General features: G+C 46.2%; 9 protein-coding genes across 9 annotated transcripts in view; 3 read left to right on the top strand and 6 right to left on the bottom strand.

Moving 5' to 3' along the window:
* Positions 1-661: 661 nt before the first annotated feature.
* Positions 662-3,454, top strand: Bathy05g01430 (plasma-membrane proton-efflux P-type ATPase; the record flags this gene model as incomplete). The annotated part of the gene is made up of 1 exon (XM_007513052.1): positions 662-3,454. One exon carries the CDS (start codon positions 662-664, stop codon positions 3,452-3,454), a length of 2,793 nt encoding a protein of 930 aa, XP_007513114.1.
* Positions 3,455-3,587: 133 nt separating this feature from the next.
* On the bottom strand, positions 3,588-5,348 carry Bathy05g01420 (predicted protein; the record flags this gene model as incomplete). Its single annotated transcript, XM_007513011.1, has 1 exon — positions 3,588-5,348. One exon carries the CDS (start codon positions 5,346-5,348, stop codon positions 3,588-3,590), a length of 1,761 nt encoding a protein of 586 aa, XP_007513073.1.
* Positions 5,349-5,858: 510 nt separating this feature from the next.
* Bathy05g01410 (predicted protein) lies at positions 5,859-6,149 on the bottom strand (the record flags this gene model as incomplete). The annotated part of the gene is made up of 1 exon (XM_007512925.1): positions 5,859-6,149. The coding sequence occupies one exon, from the start codon at positions 6,147-6,149 to the stop codon at positions 5,859-5,861; it is 291 nt and encodes a 96-aa protein (XP_007512987.1).
* A 448-nt stretch (positions 6,150-6,597) lies between these two features.
* Positions 6,598-7,926, bottom strand: Bathy05g01400 (predicted protein; the record flags this gene model as incomplete). Its single annotated transcript, XM_007513165.1, has 1 exon — positions 6,598-7,926. One exon carries the CDS (start codon positions 7,924-7,926, stop codon positions 6,598-6,600), a length of 1,329 nt encoding a protein of 442 aa, XP_007513227.1.
* Positions 7,927-8,296: 370 nt separating this feature from the next.
* Positions 8,297-14,251, top strand: Bathy05g01390 (predicted protein; the record flags this gene model as incomplete). The annotated part of the gene is made up of 1 exon (XM_007513162.1): positions 8,297-14,251. One exon carries the CDS (start codon positions 8,297-8,299, stop codon positions 14,249-14,251), a length of 5,955 nt encoding a protein of 1,984 aa, XP_007513224.1.
* Positions 14,252-14,345: 94 nt separating this feature from the next.
* On the bottom strand, positions 14,346-15,248 carry Bathy05g01380 (ferredoxin; the record flags this gene model as incomplete). Its single annotated transcript, XM_007513106.1, has 1 exon — positions 14,346-15,248. The coding sequence occupies one exon, from the start codon at positions 15,246-15,248 to the stop codon at positions 14,346-14,348; it is 903 nt and encodes a 300-aa protein (XP_007513168.1).
* Positions 15,249-15,457: 209 nt separating this feature from the next.
* Bathy05g01370 (predicted protein) lies at positions 15,458-16,681 on the top strand (the record flags this gene model as incomplete). The annotated part of the gene is made up of 1 exon (XM_007513233.1): positions 15,458-16,681. The coding sequence occupies one exon, from the start codon at positions 15,458-15,460 to the stop codon at positions 16,679-16,681; it is 1,224 nt and encodes a 407-aa protein (XP_007513295.1).
* Positions 16,682-16,793: 112 nt separating this feature from the next.
* Positions 16,794-17,906, bottom strand: Bathy05g01360 (predicted protein; the record flags this gene model as incomplete). Its single annotated transcript, XM_007512823.1, has 1 exon — positions 16,794-17,906. The coding sequence occupies one exon, from the start codon at positions 17,904-17,906 to the stop codon at positions 16,794-16,796; it is 1,113 nt and encodes a 370-aa protein (XP_007512885.1).
* A 74-nt stretch (positions 17,907-17,980) lies between these two features.
* The window catches only part of Bathy05g01350 (unknown protein), a gene marked incomplete at both ends in the record, with an annotated part of 516 nt that continues 477 nt past the window's right edge, over positions 17,981-18,019 (bottom strand). Inside the window, one exon of the mRNA XM_022379224.1 lies at positions 17,981-18,019. This exon is cut by the window's right edge and continues 477 nt beyond it. Within this exon, the coding sequence (XP_022234915.1) occupies positions 17,981-18,019 (39 nt within the window).

Genomic DNA, 18,019 nt, shown 5'->3' with positions numbered 1-18,019 from the left:
CACCATCGAAAGGGACAGCAGAAACGAGCGATCGAATGAACAACGAGTCTGTGATGATGTGACTACTCGACGACGATGCAACATGTCTTCTCGATGATGATGATGATGATGTTGCTATTGCTGAGAGTGTTCGTCGAAGTCCTCCTCCCATGCTTCTTCGTATACAAAACGACTTGAACTAGAACTACTGAGGACAGGAGGAGTCCTTTCTCTGTTTTCGTGCTTCCTTGCCTCTTCTCTCTCAAAAATTTTTTGAGGAGCCGCTCTGTGACCTGAATTTCGAACACCAACCAACACCAAAAAAATTCTTTCTTTCCGTTTGTGGCTTAAACACACGAACAATCTGCATTAGTTGGCCACGCGACTATATCACACATTATATTTATTGCGCGTGCTGCCTTTTCGCGTAACGTATTATTTAATATATAGTATTATTCGAATTGCGCACGTCTCATACCACCGATAGTACAGAGAATTGATCTCGCTCGAAACGCGTGTCTACGACTCTCTTCTCTCTTCTTTCTCTCCGTCTTTGGGGCGTAATCATCATCCTCAAAAGGCCGCGTGTGGGTGTTTCCCCGACTCTTCGAGAATTTCTTTCTTTCTTTCTTTCCGATCGAGAGTAATACTTTAAAAGAAGAAGAAGAAAAGGAGAACAAACATGTCGCCGACGAAGAAGCCGTACAACGACATCGAGTCCGGCAGCTCTGGTGATGGAACGAAACCGTTGTTAACCGCGGGAAAATCAGGTCCAGAGTCGCAATACGGCACCAATAAGTCGGACACCGGAAGCGATTCTGGCGAGGAGAATAATAACAATATGAGTAGTATGACGACGAACGATCAGTATTACATGGGCGTGGACAGAGAGACTCTGTTCAACACTCCCGAGGACGGTTTAACCGAACTCGAAGCGGAGAGACGCTTGCAGTTGTTCGGTTTGAACGAACTCTCCAGGAAAGAAGAAAACGTCTGGGTGAAACTGGCTTTGGAATTTGTCCAGCCGATGCCGTTGATGATTTGGGCCGCGATTCTTATCGAAAGTTTAGAAGCGTACGTGCACAGTTCGCCCGACGACGTGGTCGACGTCCTTGTGCTGGTTGTTTTGCAGTTACTGAACGTTTTGGTCGGCTTTATCGAGGAGTTAAAGGCTGGTGATTCCATCGCAGCTCTGAGAGATTCGTTGAAACCAGAAGCGATCGTTAAGAGAGAAAATAAAATATACACCATCAACGCGACTTTGTTAGTCCCGGGGGATGTGATCGCGTTAGGTGCCGGTGGAGCTATTCCAGCTGACTGCAAATTACGAGAAGGTAAACCGATTCAAGTCGACCAAGCCGCTTTGACCGGGGAAAGTTTACCGGTGGCTATGTTTGAAGGCTCCGAAGCGAAGATGGGGTCAACGGTCACGCGCGGTGAAATCGAAGCTACGGTTACCGCGACCGGGTCGCAAACGTTCTTCGGTAAAACTGCGGATTTAGTCCAAGGTGTAGACGAGCTCGGGCACTTTGAAAAAGTGTTGAGAGAAATCATGTACATCTTGGTTGCGTTGGGCGTGTTTATTTGCGCGTTGGTGTTTATTTACTTGAACATGATCGGTGTCGATTTCTGGCAAACGCTCGCGTTCAACGTCGTTCTTTTAGTCGCTTCGATTCCAATCGCGTTGAGAGTAGTCTGTACGACGACGTTGGCGTTGGGATGCCATGAACTAGCCGCGGAGAAGGCAATCGTAGCTCGCCTTTCCTCCGTGGAAGAACTCGCGGGTATGACCATCTTGTGCTCGGACAAGACTGGAACTTTGACGTTGAACAAGATGATGCTGCAAGAGTATTTGCCAACGTTCGTGCCGGATGTTACGAGAGAAGAAGTGTTGAAATTGGCCGCTTTGGCGGCGAAATGGTGGGAGCCGGCGAAGGATGCGTTGGATACTTTGGTGTTGAACTCGGTCGATCGCGTCGAGTTGGACCCGTACGAGCACACCGATTACGTTCCGTTTGATCCAATCATCAAGAGAACCGAAGCGACTGTGAAGAATGAAACCACCGGTGAGAAGTTTGTCGTCACTAAAGGTGCTCCTCACGTGCTTTTGGAGATGAGTGTAAACAAAGATAAAATCGGTAAAGAAGTTGAAGAAAAAGTATTAGAGCTCGCGCACAGAGGTATTCGATCCTTGGCCGTTGCAAGAACGAAAAATGGCGACATCACTGAACGGAAATTTGAATTCATCGGTATTCTTACCTTTTTGGACCCGCCTCGTCCGGATACCAAACATACCATCGATTGCGCGAATGACTTTGGTGTCACGGTGAAAATGATCACTGGAGATCACCGTGCGATTGCGGTTGAGACGTGCCGCACGTTAGGTATGGGAACGAATGTTTTAGGTGCTGAGAAGCTTCCTTTGCTTACGGCTCAGGATCTCGAGGCGTCGACGACGTTGGGCAGAGACTACGGGGAGATGTGCCGCCAAGCAGATGGTTTCGCCCAAGTCTTCCCGGAGCACAAATATCTCATCGTTGAGGCGTTACGTCAACAAGGTTACTTGGTTGGCATGACTGGTGATGGTGTGAACGATGCGCCGGCGTTAAAACGGTCTGATGTCGGTATCGCCGTTCAAGGGGCGACTTCTGCAGCGCAAGCTGCCGCCGATATTGTCTTGACGCAACCGGGTTTGAGCACTATCGTCACCGCCATCGTGACCTCAAGGAAGATCTTCCAGAGAATGAAGAACTTTGTGATTTACCGCGTCGCGTGTACTGAACAGCTGTTGTTCTTCTTTTTCATCTCGTGCATCTTCTATCATCCGAACGAGTACAACGCGGATTGGCCGTCGTACTTTGCGATCCCAGTTATCGCTTTGGTTACCATCACCATCTTGAATGACGGCACCATTATTTCGGTCGCGTACGATCACGTCGATGCTTCCATAAAGCCAGAGAAGTGGGATCTGAATATTTTATATATTGTCTCTTCCGCTATTGGCATGGTTGCTTTGATTGGTTCGATCGTATTGTTGGAGTTATCATTGGATTCGCAATCGCCGGATGGCCTGTGGCGATCCATGGGATTACCAGTCATGACATACGGAGAGATCCAAACGCTCATGTACTTGAAAATCTCGCTTTCGGATTACTTCTCCGTGTTCAACTCGAGAACGAAAGGTTGGATGTGGTCGAGAATGCCGTCGATCGTTTTAGTTGGCGCGTTTATTCTCGCTACTACGTGTTCTACGTTTTTGGCCGTCTATTGGCCATTCGGAAATGGGATGCAAGGCATCGAGTGGGATTTAGCCGTGTACTGTTGGTTGTACGTAATCATGTGGGCATTTATTCAAGATGCCGCTAAGGTTGTGACATACAAGGTGTTGCAATCTATTGGATGGGTTGAGTCCGTCAAGGTGATTGATGAGAAGGCTTTGAAGAGAGGGAGAGATGCAGTTCTCGGCGCGCTATAAGGGAAAGAATGGATGGACAATTCATATATTACCATATTTATTCATCATGCATAGTAGAATTAGAGGGAGAGAGGATATTGTTATACAATTATTATTTATAAACCGTGTCATCAGCTTATTTTCTATTACAAATCTAATTTTGTTGTTCTTGCGCAGCTTTCTTCGGCGTGGCCACTTTTCTTACTTCTTCGCCTGGTTTCAACTCGACCGTACTCCCTCGCACACGCACGTGACATCGAAAGTAACTACAAGAAGGTTGAATCATACACGCTGCAGAACTTGCCGCGGGTGCATCCGCGCCAACAACGTACAATGCATGATAAAACGCCGCGAAGAACTGAAGGATATCGTCCCCGTCTGCGCCGGCCGATATGAAGTTGTCTGGATCTTCGTTTGAAGGAGCCACGATTGCTTTCGCTCCGGCATCTAACAAAGCTTCCAGCAAGTCTGCGCCAATAGAAGCTTGACTGACGATAATTTTATCCTTCCACATGCCAATAAGTTTACTCGCCGTGTAATCTGACAAATACTCCAGAGGAATAGTTCTTTTAAAGAGATACGCGCCAAGTTGCCCGTCGTTGGAATCTGCCTGCAAGTGCTTTCCTATGAACGTGTGCAAAACACCTTCCACCTCGACTGAAGGTACAGAGGAACACATTTCATACAGAGAGGTGAACTTTTGCGATTGCTTTGATGGATATTTCGCACACTCTATGAACAAATTTGCCACAGCTGAAGGCTCTGCTATGGCCGTAATATCGTGTTGCCAACGCAACACGATGCCCTCCAAATCTGAAACGCAGTTCAAGTGAATGACACCTGCGTTTGCGCCAATCCTTCTAAACTGCGCGTTGAGATTCTCAATTGCTACGTTGGTATCGTCCAAAAGTTCTTCCTCTCCTCCCGTCTTGTTTCTGTTACTACCGCTACTACCGTTTCTGCTTCTAATAGTATTATTGTCCTCCGCGTGGGCGTGACTGTTATCGTTGTTGTTACTTTTCTTACTCGTGGCTCCGTTTTTCCCAAAAGAGAATCCGGTATTATCAGGATTGTAACTCGAAGATGTATCAATACGAGCGAATGGAATGGACCGCAAAGCGCAAAACTCTTCCACGATATCAGTTTTCGCAGCGAATTCGTTCTCGTATCTCTGCGCCTCGATGACTAAAACTCCTTTCTTAGAGCCGAGTCCAGTAGCGATCACAGCTGCTATTTCTTCGTCCAAAGCGTCCGGCTGCAACAACTGACACAGTTCCCCGAATCGCTCGTTTTCAGATTTCACGTACTCATCCGTTGCTTCTCTCAGTCGCTTCAGCGCTTGCTTATCGATTTCGTCTAAATCTATATCACACCTCGAATCGACAGGGTTGAAACGGAAGTATTTCGTCTCTGGAATCAAAGGTAAAAGCGTTCCCAACGCCTCATCTACTCTCTCTACATTACAAGAGGATTCGAGCATAACTTCAGAAGCGTCGATTAGTCTGTGGAAAGATGAAGCATCTTTTCGTTTAACCCGCGGAACCTCTCCAGTTCCGACGGAAACCACGCACTCAATCTGTCGGTCTGGCCACAAGCGTCTCGCCTCCATGATGCCCATCATCGCTGGGTTGTTACAGGTGACGGCGCCGTCTTGCCATTTCTCATCACCTAACGAAAAATCGGCTAAATAATACGGGGCAGCGCTCGAAGCCCTCAAACAGTGCCACATCAAGTGTTTGCAGGAACCTGGCATCGCATATCTCCCATGGTTTTCATCCTCGGCGGTTTCCGGGTACTGGTAGTTTCGGAAGATGTATGGAGACGAAGGATATTTAGACACGATGGTACCGACAACGAAAACTTTTGGACCGCCTCTTAAAGACGATTCGATGAATGACTCTTGTTTACCGTCCATTTCAGATTCTTGTTGGAGTAAACTTTCGAACACGTTCGCGTCGTGCTTCGAACCGTGCACCGCGACTCTCCATTTCTGCTGCCCGTCCCGATATAAGTTATCGAACCGGTCTTTCCACGAAGTCTCTCCATCTTGTCTATCTTTCGGCTTTGAGAATATTCTGGTTCCTAATTCTGTGTAGATTTCATCGCATCGTTTTAAGTCGTGTTTCCGAACTCCCACAGCGCATGCCTTGTGTTTCAGAAGAAAAGTTAGTCACAGTTTTCCAAAAAGGACTCGTCGGTGAAAAGAACAGAACAGGAACGGACGAAAAGGAAGAAAAATACAAAAATAGAAAACCAAGAAAAAAAATTATTTTCATCAAACGCGCGTGTACGCGCGATATTTTGCCTAATTTAGCATCACTTACCAGTATACCTCCCGTACTCGTACCGCAGATCAAGTCAAATAGCTCATGAATTGGTTTACCCGTGCCCTCCTGAGACCGATTGCAAAATTGTCAGAATGGTTTCATACAGCGGTGCATTGACCGAAAACGTGATGATGATAAAGAAAAATTATTCGTACCTCGATACGTTGTAACATTTGCACCGTTGAAATACCGCGCATGCCTCCTCCATCCATACACAAGATTCTCACGCCTTTACAAACAATCGGACGCCGATTGATAGCTTGTCTGACGATTTCATTCTCACCGAAAATAGCCAAAGCTCGAGTTGCATATTTTTTAATTAATTCTGTATTTTCATTTTCTGGGAAGCTCAGGGCTAATTCTGCAAGCAAACTCCGTATGCCTCTCATCTTTAACATTGCGCGTCTATTAATTGATTCAAAGCCCAAATTTCCCAGGGCTAGTAGTCCAGAAGATTTTAATTCGGAATTATCGCTCTAAAAAAATAAATAAAATTTCAAATTATTTTCGGGGAAGTCATATTTATAGAAGAACTGTACCTTAATTATATCGATAAGTAAATTAATTAATGTTTCATCGTAAATACTCTGTTTTTTTGGTGGGGAAAAGATAGATTTGGTTAGAATATACGTTCACAAAGTAATTAATTAAAAACAAAAATTTAAAAAATGAATAAAAAATGCACACCTTTGACAATTTTCCCGAAGAAAATGCTAGGGATGCCAGAATATTACAACCGCATATTTGAACGGCAGAATTAGAATCCTGTTGATGTGAATAGGGAAAGAAAGAATTAAAAGTTAATTTTTGTTCCTTCAATAAAAGTAGTACTTTTCCTCAAAAGTGAAGGTGAAAAGGAGAGGAAACGATGAGGAGCAATGAAGAGAAGAAACCACGACTTACCGCCATCAAACTTTGTATTCTTTGCGATACTTTTGAATCGATGAGTTTTTGCGCGATATCGGGAAGTTGACTTGTAGCGGCGATGATGTGCGTCGCTTCGCGAATGACGTTCACGTCCGAAGTCAAGAGCATCGTGAGCATTTGCTGCAGAGCGCCTTCCGTGGCGCCAATTTCGACACAGTTCGAGGGATCTTCTTGCGCAATCTTCGCCAAAGCGGTGGCGATAAGCAAATGTTGACAACTCGAGTGTCTGAACACGAGAGTAAAAAAAGCCGAAAACGCTTTGCCTTTCTGCGCAGCTTTCCCCGAAATCGCCTGGGGAATGTAACTCGACGTCGTGTCTCCGATTTGCACGTCCACGTCGGTTAAGTCGTCGTTCGCGCTTACAACGACGTTTACTAAGGACAAACACCTCAAAGATTTACAGTGATGCATTTCCGGTAAATACTCAACTGGATTGCCGTATAAATGAAACGTGTGCACTTTCGACAACGCTTTCATATCCATCACCGGTTTCGTCAGTTTGTTTCCTTTTAAAGAAATCACTCGGAGCATTTTGTTCTCTCTTAAATCCGTTCGTATTTTCGTCAGTTGGTTGTTGTCGCAGTGCAACTCTCTCAGACTTTTCAAGTTTACTAGACTCGGTAAATCGATCAGTTTATTTTCGTTCAGCTTCAACACTTCCAAGCGAGGGAAGAACTGGGTGATTTCCACCGGCAACTCTGTCAACTGCGCGTTGGAGAGATCGATCGAAACGACGTTCTTGAACCTTTCTCGAATGTCGCCTAATATTCTAACCACACCTTCGCCTAAAACTAACTCCTCGATGGAATCTAAATCGCACCCTTTCAACAGAGAATACAATCCTTCACACAGCGTCGTCGTTCCCGTGTTGTTCTGTCTCGTCAAGCGAAAGACTTTTGGCGTCGGTTTATACGGTTCAATCGTCAATCGAACTTTCACTTTGACGACGTCGTAACCGCCTTGCAAGCACAACAATTGCGCTTTCACCACGTCTCCTTGTTCTTTAAACGGTAAGCTCATCTGCCCGTCGGCTATTTTGTCCAAAATCTCCTCGTGGTCTCGGTCTGAATTATATTCCACGTTCACTTCGTGGGATTGTATCTTTACTTCTTTCGAATGTTGTTGTTGTTGTTGTTGTTGTTGTTTAGTAGGTTGTTTATCAGTCGTCGTCGTCGTGATGACTTCTTCTTCTTCTCTGTATCCGAACGATAAGTTGAATACATCCGGCGTTCGGCCCATGGTGAGAGAGCGAAACATGTTTGTGCGACCGAGGAAAAAGAGTGTTTAGTATATTAGTAGTATACTCTTTTGGTGTTCGTTGGTTCTTTGGAAATGAAGGCAACCAACCAACTTTTTTTTGGATGAAGGAAAAGAATAGAGGAGCAAAAAAAGGAGGGGAACAGATTTCTTCCTTGAAGCCAAAAAAAAAAACTTCACTGCGACGACAAAATAACACAATATAATAATATGATGATGATTATGAGAAGAGATAGAAGTTATTACAACCAACACGTTTTGTAGAAGAGAAGAGAAAGGGCGGAGAAGAAGAAGATATATTTGACTTTTAACTTCTTTAACTTCTTCTTGTATATATCTACACGTGAGAAAGATGTCCTCCTATCGCGCGTTGAAATCCAAACGAGGAGGAGGTAAAGGCAGAAAAAATGAAACAACAACGACCACAACAAAGAAGTTAGAGGACAAGACTATCGTGAAGATACTCCAAATCATCGCGCACCGATTGCGAGTGAACGAAGAAGTGACGAGTACGAGTGGTACGAGTGGTAAAAACAATGCGTTGTTCAAGCACCACGCGGAAGTGTTGCACGGAGATACCGATGCTTCGTACACTTGGAAACGGAAAGCTTTGGAACTCGTAGATGAAGAAGAAGAAGAAGAAGAAGAAAAAGATGAAGAAGATGAAGATGAATACACGCAAAGAGAGAGAAGAAGAGGGGGAAAAGAGCACGCGAAGCTCTTACTGGAAGGATTAGATTTGTTAACGGATTGTCTGCTGACGACAAAGTTATACGAGCAGTTCATCACGGCCATAGAGTCCACGGACCACAGAAAAAGTCAGATATATATAGTGACCGTCCTGTTGAAACAGTTTGTGCCGAAAGAACGTTTTGACGTTTTGAAAGAGATTTGCGAGTTTGTCCACTCGACGACGTGTGGATTCAACGCTAAAACCGGGAGTGTATTCGTTAAGGATAAAACTGCGTTGCGATCTATGGCGAGCGCTATTGGGCCGAGAATATTAAAGCCATCGCGAGAGAAGCGCGCGACGTCCCGGACGCGAGAAGAAGACGAGGCATTTTTGGTCGTTTCTTTAATGGAACTCATCTTCGTAGACTATTATTCAATCATCACGGATGCCGAAAACGAGAACCAACCAGTTTTTATAGAGAACACGCGGAGTGAGAAGTTCGGGAACAATATATATTTTGATACTTCTGTGAGAGCGTCCTCGTATGCGGAAATGTATCTCAACAGCGTAGGGATGATGAACAGACGGGATCCCCAAGTGAGGAAGAATCGAACGGATTATGATTTCAACAACAACCACAGAAATAACAACGAGGATGATATTGAAGACGACGATGACGACGACGACGACAACCGCGACTCGTTTTCGTTTCGTCGCGAGTACTATAGTAGTAACAAGAACGATTTTAAAAGCAGTAGAAAATTTGAAATCTATTCCGACGATGGAGAGTACGACGAGGACGATATCCGGGAAGGTTTGATCGACGACAGCAGCTTGCCCTCATGGATGAACGAAGCAATAGCGGACAGGAAAGGTGGAAAACACAGGCGCGCTACTTTTGGTATATCTCCACCGTCCGAGTTTGAGGTGGAAGGTGACGACGAGAGCGAAGACATCGACGATGCGCTGCCGCCTTGGATGAATGAACGAGGCCTTTCTGCTTACGCATCTCTTTCTCCAACCCCACGGTGGATTAAAGAAATAGTCGCTACTGGCGGAAAATGGGATTTGAACTCAGCGTTTGGGAACTACGATGAAAGAAATAGTGCGTTTGGTGAGAGTCTAAAGCGCGAATTTGATCCAAGTCGATTCGATAAAATATACGACGACGAGGAAGCGGAACGATGCGACTCTGAAGCCGAGGATTGGGAGAAGCACCGAGCAAAGCAACAGCGCAAACAACCCATTCAGAAAGATTCTAACGAACTTAGTAGTAGTGAAAACGAAGAGGAATATGTTATCGACCATTCTTTTGTGTCGGAAGAAGAAGAAGAATTGACGGAGAGAAAGGTTCGTCGAAGGGGTACGAGGCGAGAAAAGGAAAGAGTTCAAAAGGATGCACTGATAGATACCGATTTATTACTTGCAACAGATACTAAGGAAGATGAAGAAGAGTACGAGTACACAGACGGTGAAAGCTTTGAAGATGACGACGACGATGCCGACGATACTGCTCAAAAAGTTGAAGCGTTACCGCCACCGGAAAACTTTGAGCCTTCCAAGTCTCGTCGTCGACGACGTAAACGTAAAGATATAACTCTGAAAAGAGAAGGTGAAGTAGTAACGACAATTACCGCACCACAACTTCCGCCGCGTGAGGATATTACTAAAGGGAATGAGCTCAAAATCTACGAAGATGTTGATGTCGAGGAAGCTTCAGACGACGACGACGATGATTACGACGACGAAGAAGGTTCGATTTGGGAAGACGCTAGTCAAGAAGATGAAGAGTATGACGACGACGACATATACGAATTGCCTGATCAGAACAGACATGATGCGGAAGAAATACCTACTAATACAATTGAAAGTGGTGAGATGAGCGTCTCTGCGCCAATTTCGGCCATTGTGGTACCGACTGCGGCACCAATTTTGGATGCGACGGGTAGGAGGATGGTAAAATCACCTAAATCGGGAACTGCCGCGTCTGTGCCAGCAATCGCTCGATTACGAATTGCATCATCCAAAAATCGAAAGTTGAAGTCTCAAAGAAAAATGAAAGGAGTTGAAGTATCCGCTGTGGCGGAAGCTATTCGACGGAGAGCAACGAAAACGTCGACGACGCAGGATTCTATCGAGAAAGAAGCTCCTCGAGAATTGGATGCGCAACAACAAAAGTCGGCTCAGAAGGTGCCACTTTCGCCTTCGAGAAAAGAATCACCGATAAAAACACCCATTAAAGTAGCAGCAATGGGTGAGGTTGGCGTCGATGTGACGCCAAAATCGAATAAGAGTGTAAAAGTGATAGAGGATGAGCGACCGTCTTCAGTTGAGGCTAAAATTGAAGCGAATAAAGAGGATGGTACAGAGGTGACAACACCGCTTCGAATAGATCCCAACACTACGATGACATCGCCGAAAGAGGGATTGCGAAGCGAAGTGCACGGAGAAAGAGATTTTTCACCACGAGCTGAGCTGTTCTCGTCGCTACCAACTTCTCCTACCGACGCTACAATTACAACTCTTGACGAAGCCGTGCGTAGCGAACAAGTTGGTGGTGCGCAAGACATGGACAGTAGCGGTTCCGAAGGCTTTTACGACGCCCTGGAAAAAAGTCTCTCGCCAAGAAGTAAGAAAAGTGGACCATTGATTGATGCTTCGATATTACCGACCGAGCTTGAGTCGTCCCAGTATTCTAGCGATGTTCCGTTATCGAAAGAAACCGAAGAAGCTTTGATACAAATGGCGAGAAGCGGGAAATTGACTGAACTCTTGAGAGATCTCCACGAAATCAAAGATGACGATGACGACGATGATGCTTTGATCGCAGACGGTGTAGAAGGTAAATCGAAAGAAAAGTTCTCATTACAGTCTTTCCAGGCAGATATCGAGACTATTTTGAAGGGTAAACTCGCGAGAGCAATCCAAGGAAAAGCCGAGAAGATGCGCCGAAAGAACTTGAAGAAAGGAGATATTGCGGAATTATTACTTGTTGGATTAGACAAGTCCGGTAGCGCCGAAGAAGAGGAAATGAAAACAGGAGGCTTTTCCAAAAGTTCAAATCTGCATAAGAACTTGGTCGGAGAAGGTGTTCACGATATCGAAGCTGAAATGATACTATCTCCCGTTGCTTCTCCGAGAGAGCAAAAGACCATTGGCGGGGAAGAAATCAAAAAAATGCAAGACAAGCTGAGATTGGAGGAAACTTTATCGCCAGCAGATGGCGATTCTGGTATAAATAAAGCAAAGCAAAGTGGTATTAGCGCGACACCGCCTCCGGCTCCTTCGCCTCCGCCGCGGAAGTTTTCATCTGTTCCCCCTCCTCCGCCCCCTCCTCCGCCGAGAAAATCGCCTCTAAAAGAAGCAAAAACGCCCCCATCTGGACCTGCACCTCCACCTCCTGCTCCTCCTCCACCGCCGCCTCTACCCCCTCCACCCGGAGGAGTACCGGTAAAGAAGCCAGAAAAAAGTGGTGCAGCGCCTCCTCCGCCTCCGCCTCCTCCTCCGCCGGGAATGGGTGGCGGGAAGAAATCATCATCAGCGCTAGCTCCTCCTCCACCTCCTCCACCAGCACCGCCAGGCTTCAAGAAAGCAGAAAAAGGATCGGCGCCTCCACCTCCGCCGCCCCCTCCAGGTGGAGCGAAACCGCTACAAAAAGTACCAAAAGCGGCTCTGCCCCCCCCTCCTCCCCCAGCACCGCCTGGTTTCGTTCAAGCGAATTCGAAAGGAGCACCACCACCTCCGCCTGCCGGTCCAAAAATTCCCGCACCTCCGATACCACCTGGAATGTCCATCGCCGCTGTCGCGGCTGCGGCAAAGTTTGCAAAAATTGCTCGCAAGAAAGTCAAAATGCTCCACTGGGAAAAGTTGCAAGCCATTGAAGGAACGATTTGGGAAAATGCGAATACAGACGATGCCATCTCGAAGCTGAATATTGAAGAGTTGGAGACATTATTCGCGTTACAAGATGCTGTTCCGATGAAAAAAGCGAGCAGCGCAAAGCCAAAGTCTGTTTCGTTGCTCGATGCAAAACGAGCTTTGAACATCTCCATTCAATTAGCTGGAGTGCGAATGCCATTCGCATCAATTAAGCAATGCTTCATTGACATGAATAGCCCGAAAAAATTGACATTGGAGAATTTGCTGACGCTCGTAACGGCAGTTCCGGATCGGAAAGAAATTGAAAAAATTACCAAATACAATGGGGAGTTGGAAGAACTTGGAACGTCTGAGCAATACTTTCTGCAAGTGATGGGGATCAAGCGCCTTGAACAACGAATTCAGTCCATGATTTTTAAAGAGCAAAGCTCAACCATGATAAATTCAATAGCGCAAGATATCAATCTCGTGAAACGTGCGGGCGATGATTTGAAAAACTCCAAAACGATGGTGAAGCTATTGGAAGGTATTCTCGCGGTGGGTAACCATTTGAATGTTGGATCCCGCAGTGGTTCGGCAGTCGGCTTCAGACTTGAAGTGCTCTTAAAATTGGCTGATGTAAAAGCGATTGACAAGAAAACATCGCTTCTGCACTTTGTGTATCGAGAAATGCGCAAAACGGTGCCAGGAATCGAAGATTTGAACAAAGAATTGGAATCGGTAACAGCGGCGGCGACTCTTTACTTGGACGGAACGTTCGACATGTTAAAGCAAGTTAAAAGTGGGATGACTTTGATCGCTCAGGAACTTGATTATGCATCTAAGCACCTAGAAGGAGATGGTGGTGATATGTTCCAAAAGTACGTCGATAATATGGAACCGTTTGTTTCTGAAACCGAAGATAAAGTGAACGAAGTCGACAGTTTGGTTCGGGACGCGCACGACTTGTTGAAGAAGACGAGCGAGTTCTTTGGCGAACCATTTAAAGCAGAAAATTCTGCGCGATTATTTGGAATCGTCAAGAACTTTTTACAAGTCTTTGAGAAGATGAGAGCAGACGTAAAGGCGAGCGAGGCTGAAGAAAAGAGAAAGGTGCGCATGGAAGAGTTTATGAATAATAAAAAGCAGAAATTCGGAGACGGGAAGAAAAAACAAGCACCCGTCCGCGAATTAGATGCAAGAGATGCAATGCTGAGTGAGCTGAGGAGCAAAACGAAGCTCGTGGCTCCTATAAAAGTCGGTGGTGTTGGAAAGAAAGATACGAGTCTCTCTCCGCGAAAACAACCGCGGTCGCCGAAGAAAAAACAAGCTTCAGACGGATCGGACTCTCATCACCTGGTTCCACACTCTCGCGCGAGCCTCGCAGATAGACTCGGAAGGCATAAAAAGAAGCAAAGCAAAAATCCAGGTGCATCTGATGTGCCTTTGCCACCACTTCCTCCGCGTGTTGAAACAAAGGTGTCAGTCGTGCTCCCTCCACCACCTCCTCCACCGGCACCAATCGGTTTTGTTCAGGCAAATACAAAAGCGGGGCCTCCGCCCCCACCACCGGTTGGTCATTTTTTTGATATTCCATCTTCCTCATCGCAACCATCGAGTGCTTCAGCTTCATCCGAAATGGCTAAAGTCGTGTTGCCCCCAGCACCACCTCCACCGCCTCCTCCTCCAGGCTTTCAACAAGCAACAAAGGGGCATGCAACGTCGGCGCCTCCTCCACCTCCTCCTCCTCCTCCGCCAGGTGGATTTTTTACTTAGACTAGCCAAACAAAGTGAACATTGGCATTATGTATTTTTAAAGCACGCGCGTGTATATATTTATTTACAAAAGTTTAGTAGCAGCAGTAGTAGTCTATTCATCCATATCTGCTATCTCTAATGCAAAATCGTCGCGAACGACGCTCTTTGCGTTTTTATCCGTAGCTAATTTCCCGAACACTTCGCCAAACTGTTTCATATAAACTTCCTCCTCGTCTTGCGTGATGCATTCTATATCCGACGTCGCGTGCGCGACGCAAAGTAGAGCGTATCCCTCGTCTCTCATTTCTTTCGAAACACCCAATGCTTCGATTTGTTCTAAACTTCCTTTCGTCACTTTCACCGCGCACTTTGTACAACATCCCATTCTACACGCATTCGGCAACTCCCATCCTTGCTGCTCGGCTTCAAATAAAATATACCTACCTTCCGGAACGTCCAACTCCAAGACTTCTCCCGTTTCGTGATCGGTAATTTTCACGTTCCTTATAGGTGCGTCCACTTCGCTCGAGCCTTTGTTTTGCCACGCAACGTTTTCCACGTTGATTAAAGTATCATAGTCACCCGCTCCTGCTTTGCGAGAGGCGACGTTAAAGTCATCCTCCATGAACAAATCCACCGTCCCGTCTTTGTTGACGTATTTCTTCTTCCACTCCTCCGTGGTTAAATTCGCGATGGACTTCCTCGCCTTGACCGCTTCTTCGATGGCTTCTCTCGAGTCGAAACTCTTTTCTTTGATATTCTTCCCGTCTTCTTGCAGAGACATGGCGATGGGCCCCATGGAAACGCCAGCTTTTTCCAACATCTTTTCCGCTTTTGAGAAGAGATTTTCTTCTTTGTCGTTCTCGTCGTCGTTCTTAGCGGCGCGAGTGATTACGTGCGCGTTTCTTTTCCTCCTCGTTGTTGTTGTTGTTCTGCTTCTTCTTTGATATTGATAACGTTGATGTTGTTGGAGATTTTGGAAGCGACTGGATGTAGCACTCGTCGTCGTCGTCATCGTCGTCGTGGCGGAAGGTTTCATCGCTCGTATTGCTCCTCCTAGATGCATCTAATAAGTCGCGCGTGTGTCTGTTTTGTTCTCGTTGAAGTGTGATATGATGTCTTTTGGAGAATGGAGAATGTGTGTTGTTGTTTGTTTATCCACTTTCCACAGAAAAAGAGCGCATAAGCACTACATACAAAAGAGAAGATAAACAACAAACCATCATGCTGAACAGAGCGACTCTTCCTTCATCCGCCGCTCGCGTCTCCTCCTCCCACTCTTCCTCCACTTCTTCTTCTTCTTCTTCTTCTTCGAGAAAGAATGTCTTCACGCAACATCAAGAACAACAACAACAACGACGAAAGATATCCTCGTCGTCTTTGTCGTCGTCGTCGTCATCGTCGCGATTGATGATGCAAAAGAATAAAAGTAAGGATAACCAAAGAAGACGAAAGATAAGAACGAACGCATTTTCTGGCGCGTCAAACAACAACAACGCGCGAGTGGCAGCTGCTTCATCATCGGCAGCTTCACCGCTGGATAAGATGGAAGCGTTAATCGGAGCGATTTGGAAATTTGTCCGTCCACACACGATTCGTGGGACTTTATTAGGGACAACCGCCTTGGTCTCTAAAGTTTTGATTGAAAATCCAGAACTCATTCAACTCTCGTTGTTCCCGCGAGCGTTGCTTGGATTACTCGCGTTGCTGTGCGGGAACGGGTTTATCGTAGGGATTAACCAAATCTACGACGTCGAAATTGATAAAGTAAACAAACCGTATTTACCGATTGCGGCGGGTGAGTTGTCGTTACCGATGGCTTGGGCGTTTTGCTTGGCGACGGCGATTGGAGGCGCGACAATCGTCGCGATGAATTTCGGCCCATTGATCACCTCTTTGTACACCTTTGGCTTGTTCTTGGGAACAATTTATTCAGTACCACCGTTACGATTAAAACGATTCGCGTTGCCGGCGTTTATGATTATTGCCACTGTGAGAGGGTTCTTGTTGAACTTTGGCGTCTTTCACGCGACCAGAGCGGCGTTGCGCTTGCCGTTTGTCTGGTCCCCGCCGGTTTTGTTCATCACCATTTTCGTGACGGTATTTGCGACTGCAATTGCCGTCACGAAAGATTTAGCAGATATCGATGGCGATAAGCAGTTTGGGATAGAGACGTTTACGACAAAGATGGGAGTCAAGAACGTGAGTTACATTGGAAGTGGTTTGTTGTTGATGAACTACGTGTTTGCGATTGGTTTGTCCGTCTTCAACCCGACGTGGTTCAACCAAAAGATTATGATCACCGTGCACGCAATCTTAGCGACGTATTTAATCGCCAAGACGAGAAAGTTGGAGAAGGCTGGTTTTACTCAGAGTGCCGTGCAAACGTATTACCAAGACGTCTGGAAATTGTTCTACTCTGAGTACTTATTACTTCCGTTTATTTAATTTTATACCATCATGTCGAAAAAGGAAGGGAGAGGCAAAGAGAGGCAAATTTCAGGTTTTACGAAAATCAAAATTTTTAAACGTGTGATAAAATGTTCATTTTATATTAAACTTAAGGAGTATCCACGATGCTCGTCCAGCCCGCTCTCTTGTTCCCTTCTTCCGCCCAAAGCTCTAAAAGCTTCCCCGGAGTACCCGGATTCTTCTTGTTATACGCGGTCGGTAACAACGTTTCGATGGAGTTGTAAACGTGCTCTGGGATTTTTCTTCTACCCGCTTTGGTCGTTTCTACGACGTCTAAAGTCACGTCCGAGTTACGCTGATGTCTCAACTCGATCGCTTTACCATCCGGAAACATCGTCACCGATCGCCTGAAGATGAGCAACGTTCTGTGGGAACGCGCCAAGTAGCGAGACTCCGTGCCGACGACGACGTTGTTCGGTTGCATTTGCACCCACGTCAAGTTTTCCACGTAGTTGAAGTTCTTCTCGTGCATGACGTCGCAGACCAACGATAAGTTTTCCTTTTCGACCCAAATGAAAATAAAACCGAGCGGAGTTAACGTTTCTAACGGTAACTGCGCGATATCTTCCACAGTCACGTTCCCTTTATCCGGAGCTTGATCGATGTTCCACGGCGGGTTCATCAAGACGCCCAAATAATCCTTCGAGAGCTTCGAAAAGTCCATGTTTTTGTCAATCTTCATCTTCAATTGCGTGCAATCTGGAACCGTGGCGAGTTCTTTCGCTCTCACGTCCTTTGGCACGAAAGGTTTTACTGCTCTCCCCCACGTGATCGGTAACGGATCGCTCGGTAAATCGTGTTTCGGTAATTTGAAAATATTCAACTCGCGCGGGTCGAAGAATTTCTTCTTTCGAATCATAAACCCGGTATCGCTGTTGTACGCCGTAATCATGTGCGACTTTTGCGGTTTCGGCTCTCTCGGCGCCTTTGGCTCTTTCGGTTCTCTCGGTCCTCTCTTCGCTTTCAACGGTTTTGGCCATCGGCGTTTCCCAGTCATCATTTCCCAAAACTCCGCGTCTTCGTCGTCGTACTGTTCCATATCTTCGTCGTCGTATTCCTTGTAAAAGTCTCGTTCAAACTCGTCGAAACCAAACACGGCGGCGTCTTCGGCTTTCATCGCTTTGCGCATGGTAAACGCCGACGTCGCTTTGAACACCTCCCTCAACTGCTCTTCCGTCAAACCTTCTTCGTCGTTACACATTTCTTCTTGGTCTTCTTCTTCCTTCTCTTCGAGATTGTCTTTTTGAATATTTTTATCCTTCTCCGTGATGTCTTTCAAAATCTCTCCTCCTTCTCCTTCCTCTCGTTGTTGTT

This window comes from Bathycoccus prasinos, assembly GCF_002220235.1.
Source record: "Bathycoccus prasinos genomic : chromosome_5".
NCBI classification, from domain to species: Eukaryota; Viridiplantae; Chlorophyta; class Mamiellophyceae; order Mamiellales; family Bathycoccaceae; genus Bathycoccus; species Bathycoccus prasinos.
The sequence above is the reverse complement of the archived record's forward strand: the minus strand, read 5'-3'. Positions and strand labels throughout refer to the sequence as shown.